This window comes from Panthera onca, chromosome E3, assembly GCF_046562875.1.
Source record: "Panthera onca isolate mPanOnc1 chromosome E3, mPanOnc1 haplotype 2, whole genome shotgun sequence".
Taxonomy (NCBI): domain Eukaryota; kingdom Metazoa; phylum Chordata; class Mammalia; order Carnivora; family Felidae; genus Panthera; species Panthera onca.
In genome coordinates this window covers 783,620-806,348 of record NC_138354.1, presented here as the reverse complement: position 1 = coordinate 806,348, position 22,729 = coordinate 783,620, and the positions used below count along the sequence as shown (strand labels likewise).

Here is a 22,729-nt window from a genome sequence, read left to right as displayed (position 1 = left end):
AGAGTCCCCAAGGGAGGGTGTCCTGACCCATCACACCAACCCTCACATCCTATCCGAAAGTGGCCATTTATGTCAGAGGCTCGGGGGGGGGGGGCTCTGGGTCCCAGGAAGATCTACCCACTGGCCTCAGGCACATGGCAGGAAGTGGGGACACCTCCAGGGGGAGGGTGTCCAAGGGCCTCTGCCTGTCCTCGTGGGCCCGGCTCCCACCACCTGTTCTCCCCTCTACATCCGAGCACACGGCCCGCCAGCTCGGACCCCGGCACGCCCGAACAGGGGCACGGCTGCAGGGTCAAGAGGGAGTGCGAGGCTGCACCACGCCCCCCGCCGTCTCAACCCTGACCCTACTGCGCAGAGGCTGCGGGGTAGGGGTCCCCCCAGACAGCTGGGCTGGGGGTGAGGCCAGCCAGAGGTCAGCCAGGGCCACTGCCAGAGTCCCAGAGACCCCACCTGGCCCAGGAGAGACCATCCACTGGCCCTGCTCCTCCCCAGCTGTGCTGCCACACCATAAGCCACCGTCACTGGTCCGTCTTCCCCAAGGAAACGAGGAGGTCTCCTCCAAGGTGGAACGGGTAACCTCGTGGTCCCCTCCCCGAGTGGCCAGCGGCCCAGGCCACAAGTCCTCCGGGACTGGTAGTCTAGACCCTCTCTTGGCCCGGAGGCAGAGGCGTGGTGCCCGTTTCAACAGGAAACAAGTTCACCACTGGCGGGAACAATTTCCGAAACAAGGTAGGAAACTCATGGTCCACAAAGGGCGTCACCGAGCTTACCTCACAGACGTCCGGGTGACGGGCCGCTCGTAGTCCGGGTGCTGGGCTAGAGGCCGGCTCGGGGCTGGCGGTCGTGGTGCCCTCTGCTCCCTCGTGCCGTACGGCGGAGACTTGGGGACACAAGGCCCGCCCGGCTGCAGGCGCCGCTCACAACTGCCCGGTAAAAGGGCCGCACCCGCGGGGGACGCGGGTCTCCGTGTGCTGAGGGTCCAGGCAGACGCCACCGCCGGGGGACGTGGGCGCAGGCAGGACAGCAGCTGTACAGGGGTGCTGTGCTTCCTGGCAGAACCGCACAGAAAAACCGCCGTGCCGCTCAAACTCCCCTCACGCCGACTGCACTGGGCGCGCGTTGTAGTTCCGGAACAAACGTCACGGCAGGAGCCAGGCGCCCGTGGTGGGCCTGGACCCTGCACTTCAGAGCCAACCCGTACCACCACCTGCTCCGGAGAGCCACGCCGGGCAGCTGGGGGGGCCCCGGCGTGGCCTGTCCCCACCTCCCCCGCGGCCTGTCTGTGGTGTCTCCACATCTCCGCACGCACCGCCACGTGTCTACACCAGAGCCACGAGACCTGCGACTGGCCGCGCGTGGCCATCCACAGCACCCACGCGGGCACGGTCCAGACAGCCCTGGCCAGGCCGGACTCGGCAGCCGCTCCCGGCTGCGCACTCAGAAAGGACGAGCACGGCAAAACCCAGTATAAAGGATTTATTTAAACTCAACAATTAACACAAACCTTCCTTTAAACTTCGTTTTACAGTCAATAAAAGTGTGTGTATCTTACGCCTTGCCATGCATGATCACTGTGTATTAATCTACAACTCTTATTTTAAATTGTGAAAAAATAAAGTGTCTCCCCTCTTGTAATCGCCCTGGGAACACCGGGTCTGGCATCAGCGAGAAAGGGCAGATCCGATCACTCCCGGACTGGCTGTTCGGCTAAACCCTAAGACGTCAGGTCAGAGGAATCAACCACCCAATGAAAATAAATACCGCCTTTCGAGACGTGGAAAAGACTCCCGATCCCCTCGCGAGGCCCGTCCCGGGCGGCCGCGGCCTCGGGATTTGGCACAGAACAGCCGCCCCGATGCTCTCCGGGCCACCGGTGGCCGGGCCACCGCAGGACGTCCAGGTGGTGCTGGCTGGGCGGCGGCCACCCCCCACGCCACCCGTGACGGGGACGGGCCTCCGTCGGACGCCAGGCGGCCTCCCGAAGCAAACCAGACACAGAGGACAGGGAGAGGGTGGGAGCGCGGCAAGGCCCGTGCTTTATTGTGGTCAGTCTGGAGGTGCAGCGCGGCCCAGCCAGCACAGCCGCGGCGGAGGCGCAGCCCGGGGCGGGCGCGCAGACGCCAACGCGGCCACGGCAGCCGCGGACCGGGAGCCCCCAGGCGTGGGGGCCCGGGCTCGGGGCGGCTTCGTGCGGGCCGCCGGGCGGGGTCAGTCGAGCTCGATGGGGCTGCTGTCGTCCTGACTGTCCTCGCCCTCCTGCTCCGAGGCGCCCATGAGGCTGCTCAGAAGGTTCCCTGGAAGCAAACGCAGGCGCCGTGAGGCACAGCGGCCCCGCGCTGCCGGCACCCCTGCCCGGGGAACCCCACCTTCCACGGCACCGCGTCCCGGGGCCCGGACGGGAGGCGCGGGGGCCCCACCACGCGTCCCTGGGAACGCAGGTGCCGTGCACGGAGCCCTCGGAGTTGTCAGTAACCCGCGGTCACAGGGATGTCACCATCCACCGACACGAGGCCGTAAATTACACACGTGCTGACTTAAAGGTATCCAGAAACGGGTCGGGATGCGTCAGAGACCCCAGGGCCACACGCGGAGACGTTAATGGCTGTCGCCCACTGGGGCAGTCACCACGGACACTTTGCCTCACTCTGATCTCATCCACGGAACGACTACTGTGTCACCACAGGGTCAGCAGTTTACAAAGTCCTCTGAAGCCAAGCCACCGAGAAAGTAAGAACACACGCACACGGGAACGACGTTCTCGGGACAGACTGCCACGAAGGTGCAGAATTGTCCCCGATCTGCCGCTAACCCGGGTCCAAAGAACACACCAGCAGCACTCTGGGCACCGGAAGGGCCGACTCTGAAGTTCTGGTGGGAAACGAGCGAGCACGAAGTAGGAGGACGCGCGCGGCGAGGAGTGAGGCTGGACGTCAGGCCCGACAGATGCAAACACGCAGCCCCCAGGCCCGGGTGAACCCACAGTGCACCTACACGCAGCTGGCACAGGAAGGAAGGTGGGTCTCCACCCCCCACCCTCCCCGGCACAAATCCGGACGCCAGACACACGGTTTACAACTAGAAAGTCAAACCGTGTTCCCCAGGAGGCGGCTTTCCACACAGTCTCAGGAAGACCTTTCCACGGTTTGGCCCACGTGCATCAAAATGGCACACGTCTGCCCAGCCCAAGCCCGAGGGACCGACGAGGCAGGGTGCCACGTGGACTCGGACAGCAGGACGGGGGCAGGGTCACGGAGCTTTGCGGGACGAGCCCGCGGCTGAGCCTGGCACCTGGGGCAGCCTCAGCTCCATCAAGAGCCAGGCGCAGTCAGTGCGGAGGATATGTCGCAAGGACACACAACAGCCATCTGCGTGTTTTTGCAGTTACTTCCACAAGGAAGCTGAGGAAGGGAAGAAGTCCGAACGGCAAGGCGGATTTCAGCGCGTGCTGGCGAATACGGACTCCACGAGGCAACACCTACCCGCTCAAAAGTAGTGGCACATCGAGGCTCGTAAAAGCCACTCTCAGATGAAGGGCTACAATGGCCCCTGCCCCGGTGGAGGTCAGAGTTCACATGGGACCCCAGTGAAGGCGACGGCACGTGGTGTTGAGGCCTGGGGCCGCCAGGCTAGGCAGACGAGGGGCGGAGGCCTGGCCTCGAGACGCCGGGTCAGAAACCTGGCGTCTAACAGCGGCCAAGACCAACCCATGAAGAAACGCATGGTGTGCAGGGACCGGTAAACGAGTCAGGAGCCCCCCTCGGGAACCACCCCCCCCCCCCCCCAAACAGAGCAAAGTCCCGGTCCCGACGGCCTCACTGGCGAGTCCCGCCGAACGCTTCAAGGACACCGCACGCCGGTCCTTCTCAGACTTCTCCAGAAACGCTGAGGAAGAGGGAGCGCGTCCCAACTCCTTCCAGGCGGCCGGCGTAGCCCCCATACCAAAGCCCAAGGCGCCGGGAGGAGATCGGGGACCGCCACCCCTCGTGAGCGCTGATGCAAACAGACCGCGACAGCGCACGCACGGACGACGCGCCCCGAGGGGCCTCGCGCCTGCACCGCGAGGAGGGCTCCCCACGACAGGCCGGCAGGGGGGCGCGGCCCCTGGGCAGAGGGGGGAAGACCCACGCGATCGTCCACCTCCACGGACGCGGGATCGGCCCCTGGCCGGCCCCACGCGGTCATCACGGCACTCAACCAACCGGGAACGGGACGAGCCACCTCCACACGGTCCCCGCCGTCTCTGGAGAGCCCACGGGGGACGTCATGCGCAGGGGCGAGACACTGAGAGCTCCTCCTCGAGGAGCAGACACGCGAGGAGGGCCTCGCCACCTCCATTCCACACCGAACTGGAAATTCCAGCCAGAGCAGGCAGGGAGAGAGAGAAGGAAAAGGCACCCACGGCGCAAAGGAAGCAGCCAAACCGTGTTTGCGCAGGACGTGGTCCTGCCACACAGAAAACCCCAAGGGCTGCACGAAACAGCCGTCGGAGCAAGTGATTTCAGCAAAGGAGCGGGATACAAAGTCAGCACACGGAGATCCGTTGAATTTCTCTACGCCAATAATAAATAACCGGAAAAAATATCAAGAACAATTCCATTCACAGCAGCATCCACGAGAATAAAACACTGAGGGACTGGCTTTAACTGAAAGGCTGAACGACTCATGAATGAAAATGATAAAACGCTGAAAGTCACTGAAGTCACAAATAAATGGAAATGCTTCCTGTGTCCACGGGTTGGAAAACGCGATACCGTGTAAATGCCAATACCCTCCAATGCCGTCTACAGGATCAATGCAGTCCTTGTCAAAACCTCAACGACGTTTTTGCAAGAAAAGAAGAACCCACTCTAAAATTCAAACAGAATTGCAAGAGACTCAAACTGCCAAAACTACCTTGAACAAGAACAAAACCGGAGAGCTCACGGTTCCTGATTGCAAAACTTTGTACAAACTAACCAAAGCGGTGTGGTGTGGGCAAAGACACACACACACACACACACACGCACGCACGCAAAGACCCATGGAACAGAACAGAGAGCCAGAAACAGGCCCGAGCACATGGGGGTCAAACATATCTGACCAGCCTGACAAGACCACTCATGGGAAGATCAGTCTCTTCAACAAACGGGACACTGGGCCCCGACCTCGAGTGCACACAAAAAATACCTCAAAATGGATCAAGGACCTAAATGTAAGCCCCAGAACAGTAAGACTCGCAGAAGACACAGAGTGAAAGCTTCCCAGCACTGGACCTGGCGAAGACTGTGGCTGGGACACGCAAGGCCCAGGGAACGGAGGAGACACAAACGGGACTTGGTGGAAATTTTAAGTTCTGCGTCAGAGGACGCTCCCCAGAGTGAAAAGGCTGCTGGGTGTTGGGAGGGGCGAACAGGCAGAGCACAGAGGATTTTTAGGGCAGAAACCACTCTGAAGGACTCTCTAATGGTAGGTGTGTGTGTCTAAACCTATAAATGTACAGCATTAAAAGTGACCCTGAATGTAAACCATGAACTTCAGGTGAGAGTGATGTGTCCGTGCAGGTACAATTTCAACAAGTCCCCCCTCTGTCGCGGGATGCAAGTACCAGAAAGGGCTGTGAGGGGCAGGGAGGTACGCGGAAAATCTCGGGGCCTTCCTCTTTCCGTCTATGAAACTTAAGCTACTTTAAAAAAATAAAGTCTGGGGGCACCTGGGTGGCTCAGTCGGTCAAGCGTCCAACTTCAGCTCAGGTCACGATCTCACGGTCCGTGAGTTCGAGCCCCACGTTGGGCTCTGGGATAATGGCTCAGAGCCTGGAGCCTGCTTCCGATTCTGTGTCTCCCTCTCTCTCTGCCCCTCCCCCGTTCATGCTCTGTCTCTGTCTCAAAAATAAATAAACGTTAAAAAAAAAAATTAAAAAAATTAAATAATAAAATAAAAAAATAAAATAAAAAAATAAAGCCTGGGGGCACCTGGGTGGCTCAGTCGGTCAAGCGTCCAACTTCAGCTCAGGTCACGATCTCACGGTCCGTGAGTTTGAGCCCCACGTTGGGCTCTGGGCTAACAGCTCAGACTCTGGAGCCTGCTTTGGATTCTGTGTCTCCCTGTCTCTCTGCCCCTCCTCTGCTCATGCTTTCTTCCTCAAAAACAAATAAACGTTAAAAACATTTATTACAATAAATAAAGTCTTAAAAAAAGCAATCCACAGAACGGGAAAAAGTATTTCTGAATCTTACATCTGACAAGTGTAGAGAATTCGTCAACTTGATTCAAAAATAAGCACGTGACTTGACCAGATATACAGGTGTACAAACAGCCAATAAGCACGAGAAAACATGCTACACGACCCTCGTCATTAGGGAGATGCGACCCAGCCACAGCGAGCTCCCACCTCACACCCCGTAGGACGGCTGCCAGTAAAACACAGAAAACGGCAAACGTGGGCGAGGATGTGGAAAAACCAGACCCCTCGCGCACAGCTGGTGGGACATGTCTGTCGGGCACAGTCTGGTAGCGACTCCAAACTTGAACACAGAACTTCAATGTGACCTGGTGAGTCCAGTTTGGGGTGTACTACCCAAAGCACTGGGCGCGGGGACCCCAGCAGACAGGTGCACCCCACGTTCACAGCAGCAAATTCACGCAGCTAACAGCCGGAAGCAACCCGTGTGCATCACAGATGAAGGTAACACAACACGCTCCATCCACCCACGAAATACCACTCCACCTTAAAAGGGAAGGAAGTTCTGGCACCTGCTCCAACATGGGCGGACCCTACAGACACCACGGTGAGTGACACAAGGCAGACACAGGAGGACACGCACTGGGACCCACTCCCACGAGGCCCTGGGGTCGTCAGAGTTAGGGACACGGGAGGACACGCACTGGGACCCACTCCCACGAGGCCCCGGGGTCGTCAGAGTTAGGGACACGGGAGGACACGCACTGGGACCCACTCCCACGAGGCCCCGGGGTCGTCAGACTCACGGACACGGGAGGACACGCACTGGGACCCACTCCCACGAGGCCCCGGGGTCGTCAGAGTTAGGGACACGGGAGGACACGCACTGGGACCCACTCCCACGAGGTCCCAGGGTCGTCAGACTCACGGACATGGGAAGAGATGCACTGGGACCCACTCCCACGAGGCCCCGGGGTCGTCAGACTCACGGATACGGGAGGACACGCACTGGGACCCACTCCCACGAGGTCCCAGGGCCGTCAGACTCACGGACATGGGAAGACACGCACTGGGACCCACTCCCACGAGGCCCCGGGGTCGTCAGACTCACGGATACGGGAGGACACGCACTGGGACCCACTCCCACGAGGCCCCGGGGTCGTCAGAGTTAGGGACACGGGAGGACACGCACTGGGACCCACTCCCACGAGGTCCCGGGGTCGTCAGACTCACGGACACGGGAGGACATGCACTGGGACCCACACCCACGAGGCCCCAGGTCGTCAGACTCACGGACACAGGAGGACACACACTGGGACCCACTCACTTGAGGTCCCGGGGTCGTCTGACTCACAGACACAGGAGGACACGCACTGGGACCCACTCACTCGAGGTCCCGGGGTCGTCTGACTCACGGACACGGGAGGACATGCACTGGGACCCACTCCCACGAGATCCCGGGGTCGTCAGACTCATGGACACGGGAGGACACGCACTGGGACCCACTCCCACGAGGCCCCAGGTCGTCAGACTCACGGACACGGGAGGACACACACTGGGACCCACTCACTTGAGGTCCCGGGGTCGTCTGACTCACAGACACAGGAGGACACGCACTGGGACCCACTCACTCGAGGTCCCGGGGTCGTCTGACTCACGGACACGGGGTAGGTGGTGGGACCGTGTCTGGGGGAGCGGGTGGACGTCCGTGTATAACGGACAGAATCTCAACGTGGGGAGATGGAACATTCTGGAAATGGACGGTGCAGATGGCTGCGCAGCAGCGTGAATGTGCTCAGTCCCCTGAGCTGTTCAGTTAGAAATGGTTAAAATAGCAAATTTCATGATACGTGTATTTTACCAAAAAAGCGAAAGATAAAAGAAAAAGCCCACCGACGGGGCCCTGGCACGATAGGGCCCGCACGGCTGTGTGGGAGTCTACTGGGAGAAGGACCTCAGGGCCGAGCAGACACGGAGCCCGGGAGAGGACCGCACCTGAGCCCGCCCCGCTCCCTCCTTGCGCCCCCGCCCGCCCCCCCACTCACCCAGCAAACCCCCGTACGAAGACGTCTGCTTGGGCGGCACCCCGAAGAACAGCTGTCCTATCCGGTCCAGGTACTGCAAGGGGCAGAGGCACGGGTTCAGCAGGGCGCAGACACGCGGGCGACGCGACCTCCCACCCGCCCGGTCCCCGAGGCTCCCCGTGCCCTCTCCTCCTCCAGCCGTCGCCCGGCCCCACGCGCCCCTCACCTCATTGTACATGGGGTCCCGCCGGAGGGACGGCTGGTACTGCTCACACAGCACCGTGAACACGGTCAGTTTGCCCCTGAAGCGACACGGGTGGCAGCACGGATGTCCAGGAGAGGCCAACGTGCAGGGCACACGCACGCGCCCCTCCACACGTGAGCGCATCCCTCTGTGTGCTCTGTACCCCCTCCCCCCACCCCCACGACCCCTCCACGCACACACAACTCACCCATCTACGGCCAGCAGCAGAAACCAGATGAAATTTAGCAGAGGCTGCACAAACGGAGGGCCGTTCTCGATGGACGGGTGTTTCTGCGTGTACGTTGTGAACACCACTGACGCACTGCTTTTGTTCTTTAAACAGAGAAACCTGGAAGGGACGCCCTAGTAAGCAGGGTACCGAGGCAGAAACAAGGGGCTCACACAGACGCTCACGTGAGCACCAGACCTGGGACGCTTCTGGGGGCACAGCGGAAGGCCGTCCCCAAACAGCACACGGGGGCCCCCGCCACGCACGGCACCTCTCCGCAATCGCCATTTCCAAGGCGAGGACGTGAAGCTCGCGAGGGTGACCGTGTCTGTGGCGGGTTCTCGAACTCAAGGCCGCGCGCGCCCAGCAAGTCAGCCCAGGGCCCTGGGGAGCGTGCGGGGCAGTGGGACAGGCTCTGACTCCCGCCCCGTGGGGCCATCTCCACGGCCTTCCCGTGGCCCCTTGTCCCTCCTCGTCAAAGTGCGAGTGAGGTGACCGGGTGGCCTCGGGATCCACACACAGGCGCCGTGCACCCCACAGCTGGGCTCGGGGGCTCTGGAGTCCCCGAAACTCTCCATTTAGAGGCACAGACACGTATCGGGCCGCCGAGCGGCGGAGCGGGAGCTCCGAGGTGCCGTCAGGTCCAGCGAGCGTGCCGTGGCCCCCCTCCCGTTCACGTGCACAGAACGTGTCCTGTCCCGACACCCGGCCGCTGATTCCGGGGGTTTCCGAGGCGGGAGCGTGGGCCCACCCTGCCTCCCTCCCAAGCTGTGCGTGCTCGACGGTCCCGGAAAACCACTGGCGAGGGGGCAGGGAGGCGGTGTGACGGGAGCGGGGGAACTTCACACGAGACGTCCGGGACCCACACTCGCTCCTCGACCTGGGACACCTCGGACATCTTATTAAATACGCACACCCCCCGAATGACAGCGGCCTGCCGCCCAGAAGATCTAGAGAGAACCGAACACGGGGAGGAACGGCAGGACGCCGGCAGATCACTCCCTTCTGTGGCTGCCCGACTCGAATCCCACAAACGGTCCGGGGGGCCGGGGCGACAACACACAGCCTCCCCGACAGGTCTGCGGCAGGGTCGCGGGGCGACGACCCTGGGTGGCGTCTCGGCCAGGTGACAGGAGACCGAGCCAAGGCGGGTACCTACTGTAGCACGGCCTGAGCCACGAACATATCCACCTCGCTGCGGAAGCCCCTGGACGTGGAGTACTCGACGAGCATGTGCGCACAGCCCTCGCCGTCCGCCGAGTGCAGGAAGTGGTACCGGGACTCGCAGTAGTTCTGCTCTGCGGGAGGGAAGCGGACACCCGTGAGCCCCGAGAGCTCCGCACACCCGCCCTGGCCCCCCTCCCTCCGCACGCCTGCCTGTGCCCCGCACACCCGCCCTGGGCACCCCCTGCACACCTGCCTGTGCCCTGCACACCCGCCCTGGGCACCCCCTGCACTCGGCACACCCGCCCCACCCCGCCCCCGCACACCTGCCTGTGCCCTGCACACCCACCCTGGGCACCCCCCCCCCCGCCCCCCCACACCTGCCTGTGCCCCGCACACCCGCCCTGGGCACCCCCTGCGCTCGGCATACCCGCCCCACCCCGCCCCGGCCCCCGCACACCTGCCTGTGCCCCGCACACCATCCCCGCCCCCCACACACCTGAGTGCGCTCTACACCCACCCCCCAGGCGTCCCATTCACCGCCTCAAATGCCCACGGTGGGAGGGCAGGCTTCGGGCTGAAGTCCCCACGCTGGCGTCCGCATCAGCTGGCTCACGAGAGCGGGCCGACGCGAGACCCCCGGACTCATGCTTCTGACAACTGAGACGCAGGCCCCGCAACCCCCGGCGCGCAAACGCAGCGAAGGTCCGAGTGGTGCCAGGACCAGGTCGGGCCCGCCCGTCCCCCAGGCCACACGAAGGCCCCTGCCGTCCTGACGGCCACCCGCCCTCTGTCCATCTTGCGAGGCACATTCCACATTCACTACTTCCCTCTCCGTGTCTGTGGTCCGTCCCCCTCAAGAAGCCCTGCTGGACGAAGGACTGGATGTCCCCACCAGGACTGATGTCCCAGTCAGGATGGACCCGTCCTGCAAGTGGTGAGGACACGGCTCAGCCCCACTGTTTCCCAAGAAGGGCCACACTGTCCCGCTCAACGCGGAGTCACCTAGGAGCCGGACAGACACGTGCAACCTCGGGCCCCAAACTGGAACCTGCACCCCAACAGGTGAGTTGGGGGCACTCTGGCCTGACCTTCTGAGCCTGTTCCCTGGGGCCACACCTCTCACCAGGGCAGGAAGCTTTAGTGCTAACGGCACAAGAGGGGGCTGGAAGGACCTTCCAGAAGTGTGCTCCAACTAACCTGTTCCTGAAGCACTCCTATTGTACGCTGCTCGTGGCACGAGCTCTACTGGTACGTTTGCTAAAAAAATAACAAAAATCCCAGCCTTCCCGACGCCAGTAAATGGCTCCCGCTGGACCCCTGCTCCCCGCACTCTTGCTCGGAAACCTGTCTCCCTGCCTGCCGGCCCTCACGACACCGACGATTCGACACCCTTCCCTCTCACCGGGCGCCGGCAACGCCTGGGCACCCCTGGCTGCCATGGCCAGGGGGGCGGGGCTCGGCATCCTACAGAGCACAGGGGTCCAGAGCGTCCGCCGCGCTGAGGCACAGCCCCGGCCTAGACCAAGCACCGCCCCACACCCTGGCCCATTTCCCAGAGTGGACCGGATCACGACCCCGTCTCGCTCACAAGGCCCCCTGGCTCCCACACCTTTCCAGGGCTGAGGCGCCGTGCCCCAGCCGCCTGCCACCTTCTACCGGGAATCGTGGCCCCCGGCTGGCCAGGACTGCTTCCTGCCACTGGCCCCAGCGCCCTGCACACCACCTTCCGGAGCTCAGAATGGTCCGAGCCCCCATTTCTTTGTGTACTTGTGCTCTCTTCTCTCCCTCAGACCATCCAAAAATAACCTTCTGGTTTTAGAGCATTCACAAGAAAAGAAAAATTGGGCAAAACCATGCCCAGATGTTGTCCCAGAACCAGACTGGCTCCAAGAACCATACTGGACCCTGTACAAGAGCACCTCGGGGATATTGGGGGTCAGTTCCGGATCACCGCAACAAAACCAAGTTTTTGGTTTCCCAGGGCACAGAAAGCTGTGTTCACAGCCTGCTAAGCGTGCCCTAGCACTATGTGAAAACAAGAAATAGAACTTAAATAACAAAACGTTAACCATCACCCAAGCCTGCAGCGGGCTGTAACCTTTCTGCCGGTGGAAGGTTTTCCTGGAGGCCGCCGGCTGCTGACCGTCAGGGTGGAGGTTGCCGGAGGCTGGGGTGGTTCTGGCAAGTTCTGAGGTGAGACGACCAAGTCTGCTGTGCTGACTCTTTCCCGAAAGGCCTCTCCGTAGCGTGCGAGGCTGTTCGAGAGCATCGTACCCACGGGAGCACTTCCTTGACGCCTGGGGTCCAGCCGCTCACCCTCCTGTGGCTTTAGCGACTCGGTTTACGCGCCGTTCTCAACCCTCTGGGGTCATTTCGCCCGTCCGCGCGGCGCCTTCACCAGGAGTGGGTTCCAGCTCCAGAAACCTCCTCACTTGCTCACCCGGAAGGAGCGCGGCCTCGTCTGGTGAAGCGTGAGACGGAAGCCGTCCGGCACCCCCCGCAGGCTCCACCTCTGGTTCTGTTCTCTTCCTGTTCCCCCACATCTGCACGGACTTCCTTGCCCGTGTCCTGAGCCCCTCGAGGTCGTCCCTGAGGGCTGGCATCGCCTTCTGCCAAACTCCTGTCACGACTGACATTTTGGCCTCTTCCTGCGAATCGCGTACGTTCTTAGTGGCATCGAGAACGGTGACTGCTTTCCGGCAGGTTTTCTGGCATCTAGACGGTGACTGCTTTCCGGCAGGTTTTCGGTGGACTTTTCCCACCAGAGGAGGCACCATCCGGGCAGCTACAGCCTTACGAAATGCGCCTGTCAAATGAGTCTTGAGGACCGAAACGACTCCTCGGTCCACGGGCGGCAGGACGGATGCCGAGTCAGGCACGAACACCACGCTCGTCTCACTGCCCGTGTCCGTCCGAGCTCTCGGGTGACCAGGTGCGTCGCACCCCGTCGGCAGAGGACAGGCAGCGCCGGCTCCGCGTGCTTGCTCGGGGCCCTGGGACTCGGGACGGCTCGCTGGGCACTGGCCCCGGCTTGCGGTCACCGGCTGCTGCGTCAGCCCCGGACGGGAGGGTCGGCCGGTCCCTTGAGGCTGGGAAGCCAGGTGCTGACATCTCTCCAACGACGCACGTCCTGACGCACGTCCTCGACGGTGTCTCCTGAAGACCCGTGTGGCGTGCGGGCCCCTTCGTTAACGGTCGCAGCTGGATCTTCCGGACCCCCTGCGGCCGTGTCTACACCGCCGTGCACTCTTCGGTCTTGGACGCGGCCTCTGCTGGCTTCAGACTCTCCTCCCGCAGCTTCCTCCCCGCCTCGGCCTTCGTGGAACTGAGGCAGTCGGCGCGTTGCTCTGGGTTGGGCTGTAGCTTACGGGAATGCCGTGGCCGGTTCGCTCTTCTGTCCCGACCGCTAAAACGGGGAGGCTGATTCCTTCCCATGCTAATTTCCTTCCGGAGCGTGTCCTTTGCGCCGACCACCCGGCTAAGCGACCGTCCGGGGCGAGGGGCCCGGTTTCCGCCTTCCTCACCGAGCTTACTCGTCCGTAGCTCGTGATCTGACGTCAGAGACGTGAGACTCTTCCTTTCGCTTGGACCCCAGGGGCCTCTGTAGGGTCATTACGCGGCCCAGTTTCAGTGTTGTTGTGTCTCGGGAAACAGGGAGGCCCGAGGACGAGGAGGGAGACGGGGAACGGCCGGTCGGGAAAGCGGTCAGCACACACACGGTTATCGATTGTGTTTGCCCTTACGTGAACGCGGTTCCTGGTCCCCAAAACAATCACGATGGTAACGTCAAAGATCACGGTCACAGATCACCGTGACACATTGTAACAAAAAATCTTGGGGCATCTGGATGGCTCAATTAGTTGAGCGTCCAACTCTTTATTTCGGCTCAGGTTGTGGGATCGGGCTGAGTGTGGAGCCCGCTTGGGATTCTCTGTCTCCCTCTGCCCCTCTGCCCAGCTCGTGCTCTCTCTCAAAACTGAAAAAAGTTAACATTAAAAAAAATAATAAAAGAATAAAGATCTCGGAGTATCGTGAGAATTAGCAAAACGTGACACAGAGACAGCAAGCAGGCAGGCAGGCGCTGTTGGAAAACGGCGCCAATAAACGTGCTCAACACAGAGTCGCCGCAGACCGATGCGTGGGCAACGCAGGATCTGTGAGGCGTACCAGAACGAGGTGTGCCTCAAGTAGCAGACCGCCACAACACAGCAAAACGGACAGTGGAGGCAAGCTGTGGAGGGCCAATCACCGCGGCCGCAGGCCTGTCCCCAGGGGCCACAGCTGCACAGACATCCCTAAACACAGGCTCTGGACACAAGCCACGGACGCCGGGGCAGAACAGGACCGGGATCTGTGCCTCAGGCAATACGCACAACTGCCTATATCCTGAATTTTAAAATCATGTTCCTAAATATGAATGCCTTAAAGCTGGCTCTCAACCCCTGAGGCCCCTGAAGGACTCTTTTTTTTTTTTTTAATGTTTATTTACTTAAGAGACAGCGAGTGAGCACATGCATAGGGGAGGGACGGAGAAGGAGAGAGAAAGAACCCCAAGCAGGCTCCCCAATGCCAGCACCGAGTCTGACGCGAGGCTCGATCCCACATACTGTGGGATCGTGACCTGAGATGAAACCAAGAGTCAGGCCCTCAAGTGACTGAGCCGCCCAGGCGCCCCCACCTCTGAGGGTCTCTCGGAGCCACAGACGCAGGATCACGTCTGTTTTCTGCCTGGCATCTCCCCATGGACCCCCCAAATAGACTGGGCAAAAGGGGCGCCAAATAAATGCTTGCTAGGGACACAGGTTTGCTGTAGCCACCCCCGATCGCAGAGCAGGCCGTCCACCTGCACGTGCACACCCCAGGCCCCTGCAAGATGGGGCGGGAGTAAGGGGCAGGGGCCTCAGGGACCCCCCCACCCCCGCCGGGCCGGCGAACACCGACGGTCTCTCCCTGAGGGGCTTCCGGGCACCCACAATGAACGAGACACTCCAGCATCGGGTGGGTGGGAGGGCGTTCTGGTGGGGACAGACGACAGACAGAAAATGCATGGGGCCCACGAGAGGCTGGAAGGCCAGGGCGGCCCGAGGGAGGGGAAGCAAGGCGCCCCCAGGGAGTGCATGCCAGCAGAGGAGGGGCCCAAACCGCCTCAGCCCCAGCGCCCAGCTGCTCCTGCTTGGGCCCCCCTCCGGCTCTGGGTCAAAGTGGGGAAGGGATTCAGCCGCCCTCTAAGGAGAGCGTCCTGACTGTCTGGACTTTGAACTCATGCACATCTGACCGTTATCCTCCCGGCAGCCCTCTGGGGTGCAGGCAGGGCTGGCATGCCAGCAGCTGGGGGGTCCGAGGAGCCCCACTCGTGGGTCACAGCGGGTGGGGACACGCGGAGCAGTGAGCGGTGCCACCCCGAGAGAAGAGGGGAGGAGTCTGTGTGCTCACACAGCCGGCATCCCCGTGTGGGCGAGGGCTGGGTTCGTGGGGGGCGGCCACCACACGCGTGCCGCCGGACGAGAGGCGAAGCAGGGACGCGCTGGGCCCGCCGGCGTGGGGAGCGGGCAGGCCCATCTGACCACAGGGCCGCCTCTGGACCCAGGCTGCTTCCAGGAGGAGCCGCTAACACAGACGCGACCCGGCGGAGGGCCGCCTGCAAGTGAAGGAAGGTGCCTCTGGGCCCCCACCAAGGCACCTCCCCCCTGCCCAGCGGATGCCCGGTGACGACCCCGGGAAGGCCGACGCGGTGTGAACGAGCTGCCCGCAGCACTCACTCAACAGGACACAGCTGTTCAAACCCTCCTGAACAAATGCTGTCCGGGTCACCAAACCCAGGGTCTTTCCCGGCCCCTGAGCACCAGACTCAGAGCTGAGGGTGCGAGCCACACCCAGAAACTGCCTGGCATCCCCCCGGCCCCCTCATCAGCCAAGTGCTTAATCAGAAGCGGAGATTTCAACTTGAAGACGACGCAGCACGCCGTGCCATCACAGGGCCCGTCTGGGGAAGATGTCCCAGAGAGGAAGCTGGGGGTGGCGGGGCGCGGACAGGAAGGGCCAGACCAGCGGAGAGCAAATCCTCCCCTCCTGGCTCCCCGCGGCCCAGGAGTGCGACTGCTGACAACAGCTAACACCAGTAAGAGCCACCAAGGCATAAACAGGGGCGGCTGTCTGGGGACGGCCTGCACCCTCCCGCCGAGAGCTTTCCCCGCACGGGGCCTACCTTTCCACAGGGTGAGGGCCAGCAGCTGGTGGAGACGGGGGTGGCCCAGCTTCCCTGATCCTCCACTGGACCACTTCAGGGCTCGAGACACAAAAGCCACTCGCTCTGGGGAATTCGGGTCCATCAGACTGAACAGTTTAGCCAGATTTTCTAAAACGACACAAACACAGACCCTCATCCAGAGAAGCGCTGCCGTTCAGCGCCCCACACGCCGCAGGTCAGGGTTCACCGAAACAAGAACTATTCCGCCCCGGAGCTGAGAAATGGCGTTCTGGTGTGTCCCAGGGCTCCCCCCACCCCCCCCACCCCGCTGACCTCTCGGCCGCAAAGTCAGCAGCCTGGAGGCTCGGCCTGTGGCCTGGGGCAGAGCGGGAGGTGGACTATACAGCAGGGAGCTGGCCCCCAGGGGACCCGCCCCGATGCACACTCAGCATGCGGGCAGGCGAGGTGCCAGCGTCCACCAGAGAGGGCGCGTGCGTGTTGGGGCGTCAGTACTCCACGTGCACAGGTACCTCGTGCACAGTCAGAAAGCCTCACCCAACAGGTCAGCGGCCACCTCGACTTCTGCCTTCTCCAGCGACTCTAAGACCAACATGGACAAGTCCGCAGCGCTGTTTTGCTACAAAACACAGAAGTGAGTGGGAATCACAGAAGCAGAGCCCTGGCTGGTCTTTAGAAGCCCCGGCAGAGCTGGACGGCTGCTCCGGTGTCCAGCCAGAAACGCGTGGCGGGGAGACGCACGGGGCCCCCCGGGCGGGGCGCCTGGAGGACGGAGACCCCGGCGGGCGCGGCACCCGGCACCCTCACACGGCACCCCGGACACAAGCACACCCGCCTGGCGGTGGCCAGCGACAGGGACGGTCCACGGTCGTCCGCCACACCTCTCCCCGGACGCTCCTTGTCCAACCCGCAGGCCCCAAGCAGAGGGGGAAAGGCAGGCCCGCCGCGTACTTGGCCGTGGCTGAAGAACAGGAGTGCCCCCGAGCACATGAGCTCCCGCGCCTCCGTGTGCTTGCTCTGTGACATGTACCTGTAAGACAGAGAGGAGGGCGGAGCCCGTTAGGTCCAGTTATGCCCCGTGCTCCCCCGCAGACGTCCTCCACAGTCTGACACACCCTCGGAATCACACTCCCCCAGGCCAACGGCTACGGTTTAGAGAGAAAACGCGAAAGATACGACGTCTGAGTAAACGCAGGAACTTTATACGGCAAACGATCCCGGAAACACGCGTGTGCACCTGCGTGCATGACCGACCAAGAACAGAGTCGAGCTGTGTCGTCGCCTGAGGCCTGCCACCTCACCGGGCGGTCACGGCACCCCGGCCCCCACCCACCGTGGCAGACAGTCCCTGCCGTCAGCAAGGCGGGCCTCGGGGGACTGGCAGACCCACACCCCCCCCCCCCATCTGACAGCAGCACGGGTCGGGGGCCCGGCGCAGCTCAAAGGTCGCAGCAGAAGGACCCAGAGAAAGGCTGGATGACGTCCACCCCGAGCACACAGGCCCTGCTTCGGTGGTGGGACCCGCGTGAAGGACAGAGCGACATACTGGTGTCCATCGGAGAACCAAAGGTCAGGGCCCCGCTCGGGGGTCAGGACAGCAGGAGCTCAATGGGGGACGTCGAATCTCTCTGTGGTCCCCACCCCCTCCACCCCACCCTGTCCTGCCTCACTTTCCCATTTGGGACACAGTTCTCAGTTTCCTTAACTGCAGAGAGACAGACACACAGAGAAGCCGGAGCCCGGCAGGTAACTAAACACAAACAACAGGATGGCGGTCTGTCTGCGACAGGCGACATTTAGCGAAGACGAGCTGAGCCCGAGAGAGAGCCAACGGCAGGAAGCAGCTCCCCGCAGCCCGGCGCAGAGCTAAGCGCGCGACCCGACGCTCAACTCGCTGGCCGTGCGTCTATCTCCGTGATTCTCAGAAAAGAAACAGAACCAAAACAAATCAAAGAAAGATACCAAGCGAGCAGCACAAGGTGCTCCCAAGACAGGCAAACAGCAAACACGGAGGCCTGGGAGCCCGTCTGTAGCTCGCCCCGACCGACAGGCCAGGGGGGACGTGAGCGCCTGGCTATTCAACTAACCACAGAAACGGTCTTTGCTTCACCAAGGTTCCACGACCAGAACCCCCCAGGAGAACACAGCCCCACCGCGATGAGCACACAGAAGACCCATGTGCTGGGCGGGGGCGGTACCGGTGGGGGGAACCCGCAGCCCGGACAGAAAACCAGAAAACCACCGCCAGCCTGCGCCCACACGCCCAGCTCGTCGCAGCCCGGTCCTGCCGGGGGCCCACACTGCCACGGGCGGTCCCGGGAAGGCAAGCTCCAGAGGCGCGCAGCCCCACGCTGCCATCGGCACGGACACGCGGAACCACAGACACCTCTCAGTGACAATCCTGCCAGCGTGTCGCTGCTTACGCGAGACGTGACAGGGCTCTAGACTCTCCCGTCTGAGACAACCTCTCAGAGCACCAGATGACAGAAGTCCCTGGGACAACAGGGCCTGCTTTCGAGCACCCGCAGCTCCAGGGCTGGGGGCTCCAGAGGGAGCGGAGCAACGCAAGGGTTCCACGGCACACACGCCCGGCTCGGGGAGCTCGCGTGTTGCAGATCAAGCAAAGCTGGAAAAAACGGAAACAGTGAAAGGCGATCATGAGCAATGCACGTGCTTCTGTCTGTGGAATTCAGGGGATGGGAAGGGATTTAGTGCCGGGGCCCAAGGCGTTGGGGGGGAGGAGCTGAGAGCAGGTGGGGCACCATCCACGTGGCCCTGACGTCAGCACACATGTGTACGCACCCATGGAACCAGCACCTGGCCAGCACGTGACTGGGGTGGGGGGGGGGGGGGGGTGGGGGGGGGCGGGACGCCCCACCCAGCCTTGTGCCTTGTCGTTGATTCTGCTTTTTATTAAAAGAAGCAAGCAGGGGGCACCTGGGTGGCTCAGTCGGTTAAGCGGCTGACTTCAGCTCAGGTCACGATCTCGCGGTGGGTGAGTTCGAGCCCCGCGTCGGGCTCTGGGCTGACGGCTCAGAGCCTGGAGCCTGCTTCCGATTCTGTGTCTCCCTCTCTCTCTGCCCCTCCCCCGTTCATGCTCTGTCTCTCTCTGTCTCAAAAATAAATAAAACGTTAAAAAAAATTTAAAAAAAAATAAATAAACAAGCAGAACGTAACAAAAACGTTAATACTACCAATAGAAATTGTGGGGTCAGAGAGAGGTATGTCAGGTGTCAGCTAACAGCACCCCATGCTGTGGAGCTCAGGAGGGCTCAGCATCACCGCAGGGTCACCCCGAGAACACGGCCAGAACCCCCTGGAGCCCCCTGGCACAGCCCCCTCCTTTAGGAAAAGTTCCTTATTTTCTTGGAGGTTGCAGAGAACACGTGTTTTAAGTTTTTCTTTTAAAAATTTTCATTTGATTTGGGAGGCAAAATAGTGACACAAATCTCAGAAGGCCCCTGGGCAGATAGACAGATTTTGGTGAAATCAGAGGGACACATGCTGGATGCAGAGGGGCCCCCCCGGGGAGGTGACAGTGGAGGCACTGGGCCAAGGGAAGCCAGAAGTGGGGGGCTGGAGAACTACTGAGTACCCATAACCCAACAAGGCCTGGAAAAGAGACTCCCTCCTAGTCCCAGAGGAGCTCTGAAGACACTAAGTGGCCACCTGCCGGCACCACAGGGGGGTGGGGTGGAGTGGAGAGGGGGCAGAGCGTCCAGCTGAATGACTGGACCTCTGCCACGGTCCACGCCTAAGGGACGCACACCAAGTAAGCCCGACCCACCGGACTGCCCGATTCCAGGCTCCCTTCTTCAGCTGCCCTGAAATACGACAATTACAAGTGTAATTTGTGAAAGTCTCTGACAGGTGAACGGGTACCAAGCTGTGGTCCATCCGCACTACAGAACCCCACTTGGCCACAGAAATGAATTAACGCTACGCACGGGGGTAAATCCTGAATGATCGTGCTGCGTGGACCCGAAAAAGACAAAAAGAGGATATGATTCCACTTACGTCACATTCTAGAAAATGCGAATCCATCTACCGTGACCGTGACGCAGAGATCAGGGGTTGCCTGGGGGCGAGGGGTACAGATGAGAAAACTTAGGCAGTGACGGAAACTCTTAGTGTCCTGACTGCTGACGGTTTCATGCCAAAACTCATCAGAGTGCGTGTTCTACGTAAACTCTTACACAAATGTGTATTTACTTACACAAAGACCAAAAACCTGATGTAACTCAGTGAACCTGACTTCTCCCAGAGCCACACACCCAGGAGGGTTCTAAACAGGTCCGCACGGACTGTACCCTGGGAGACAAGGACAGCTCCCGGCTGTTTCACTCAGACCTTGTGGACGCCACAAATGCCACCACCGACTTCGTCCCCAGGGGTGCCAGCGGCAGATCATTTACTTTTCCCAGCTACCAAGAGGTGAAGGTACACCCCAGTGCCCCGGGACCAAGCCAAGGCTGAGACAGGTTCGGCAAGATGTCGCGGGTCACCGGTCACAGAGCAGAGGTGGAATTCGAAGTAGGTCAAGGCTGTGCTGGCAGAGAGCATGCTTTCCGTCACCACCCCCGCCCACTCCAGACACACACCCTGCGCAGAGACACTTGCCTCTTTAGAGCTGATCAACACCTCCTTTCCCCACACGGGCAGAAGTGTCTCAAAACAAGAAACACTGTTCATTTTCGGGAAGATCCAGTTTCGCTGATTAATCACTGGGGCAAATATTTACATACAAATCCCGGAGAACAGCGAGCACCGGGGCAGATCTCCAGGCCACATGGATATCTGATTGCCAAGCGGCCAGGCGGAAGGCTTCACGTTGCAAACTTCAATGCCTAGCCTACTCAAGTCTTTGGCTGATTCCCTAAACCACAACCAACTCACTCCTACCTGGTCCTCTAAGCCAACAGAGCCCACAGTCATCTGGGAGGTGACGAGCCGCACTCAAGAGTACCTCGGAGTCCCCAAGACCTTGATCCAACTGGTTATTTAAAGAAAATTAAAAAACCTAGGCAGAAATGGTGAACAGGCCCGACTCTGTGGCAGTTCGGAAAGAAAAAGCAGGCCACAAAACAGCTTTAACCACCTATAAAATGCTCTTTAAGGCCTATCCGACTCGCAACGAACGGCCCATTGCGTTCTGGCCTGAACCATAGAGAAGCGGCAGAACTTACCGGAATGTGCCAAGAACCACCCAGAAATCACAGCAGCGGACGTGTTACAGCACAACTACCGAAAGAAAATTAACGCAGGCCACGCGACACTCGCCAACGCTCCAGGGCCGCACCGGAAAAGCACATTTTATCGCCCGCAACCCGCAGCGGGCCAGCTTGCACGCGTCGCGAGCCCTGAGCGCCCCCGCGCCCCGCAGCTCAGCGCCTGGGACACTCATCGTGGCGCCGGGGCTGCCGGCCGCGCAGGTGCAGGCGCAGCGCCGGGCTCGCGGGCACGGCTGGCCCAGAGCGCGGCGCAGGGGCCCCGGGGCAGAAAGACGCTGAACCCGGACGACCGGACCGCCGGGGGACGCAGACCCCGAGGCTCGGTCCGGGGGTGGCCGTGGCTGGGCGAGGCCGGCCAGGGGCCCGGAGAGTGGATGTGTCGGGCCAGGCATGGGGCGGCCGGGCCGGGACTGGGGGAGCCCCGGCTGGCGGGGAGCCGGGCCGGGGCACGGGGGAGGCCGGGCTCGGCGTCCTCAGTCCTCCGCCTCCCGGCCGCCCGCCTGCTCCGACCGCCGCGGCGACAGGCAGCGGCGCGGGCCAATGGGGGCGCGGGGCGGCGCGGCGCGGCCAATGGAAGGCGGCCGGGGGCGGGGCGCCAGGCTCGGCGGAAAGCCCTGGAAGGCGGCGGCCGCGGCAGCGGCTACCTGAAGAACAGGGTCCGGTACATCTGGTGCGCCTCGTAGTAGTCACCCTTCTCGACGCTGGCGCGCAACTTGCCCTCCACGCGCTGGACACCGCCGCGATTCCGGGCGCCGTTCCGGGCACTCTCCTGCTCGGCCATCGCCGCCGCCGCCGCCATCGGGCCGGCGCTCCGCGAAGGGCTGACGCTGTCGCAGGCGCGGTCGGCAGCGCCTCTCGGCTTCCGTCCCGGCGGCCGTCCGACGCCCTCTACGGTGGCCCGCGAGGAGCCGCGCGCAGCTGGAGGCGGGCGCGCCGGCGGGCGACCACGTGATCGCGGGGCGGGGCCGTGGAGCCAGCGGCGGACGGCCACGTGACCTCGGGGCGGGGTCGCGGAGTCTGCGGAGGGCGGCCGCGTGGCCGCTGGGCGGGGTGGAGGCGGCGCGCACGTGACCGCGGCTCGCTGGCTGACGCCACAATGGCGGCGGCACGTGACGACCGGGTTCTGGGGCGCTGCGGGGGAGAAACTGAGGCTGAGCGGCGCGGGGCTGGGGAGGGTGGCCTGAGGTGAAACAAGCGGCATTTCAGCCATCGTTGGGACGCAAAGATTCCTAAATAAAAGCTGTGTTTTCACGCTTTCGGGCGCGGGCCGTACAGGGGAGGTGAGGGTCCTGATTTGGCCCGGGTTTGGGGCCATAGAGAGGTCGAAGTCGAGATGACACGTCATCGCTCGAGTCGCCGGCTCGCTTGGACGCAGAAGCACCTGTTAACACAGAGCTGCAAGTCTGGTGGGAGATGGGGACAAGGACAGGACAGGGATGGGGGCAGGGGACGAGGACACATATGGCGGC

At 62.0% G+C, this 22,729-nt stretch overlaps 1 protein-coding gene across 1 annotated transcript; it reads right to left on the bottom strand.

The window, feature by feature from the left end:
* Nucleotides 1–1,461: 1,461 nt before the first annotated feature.
* On the bottom strand, nucleotides 1,462–22,173 carry GET4 (guided entry of tail-anchored proteins factor 4). The gene is made up of 9 exons (XM_081791622.1): nucleotides 21,905–22,173; nucleotides 16,981–17,059; nucleotides 16,567–16,648; nucleotides 16,030–16,179; nucleotides 9,817–9,955; nucleotides 8,637–8,777; nucleotides 8,411–8,486; nucleotides 8,206–8,278; nucleotides 1,462–2,294 (listed from the first exon to the last, which is right to left on the bottom strand). Exons 1-9 carry the CDS (start codon nucleotides 22,057–22,059, stop codon nucleotides 2,209–2,211), a joined length of 981 nt encoding a protein of 326 aa, XP_081647748.1. The 5' UTR covers nucleotides 22,060–22,173; the 3' UTR covers nucleotides 1,462–2,208.
* Between the last annotated feature and the right edge of the window lie 556 nt (nucleotides 22,174–22,729).

Excerpts from the sequence above, each read along its gene's own strand:
- GET4 (XM_081791622.1), bottom strand. The coding sequence starts at position 22,059 with ATGGCGGCGGCGGCGGCGATGGCCGAGCAGGAGAGTGCCCGGAACGGC. Across the intron at positions 16,649-16,980 it reads TGTTCTTCAGCCACGGCCAA|CAAAACAGCGCTGCGGACTT; the intron begins GTACGCGGCGGG and ends TGTGTTTTGTAG. Across the intron at positions 8,778-9,816 it reads GTGGCTCAGGCCGTGCTACA|GTTTCTCTGTTTAAAGAACA; the intron begins GTAGGTACCCGC and ends CGTCCCTTCCAG.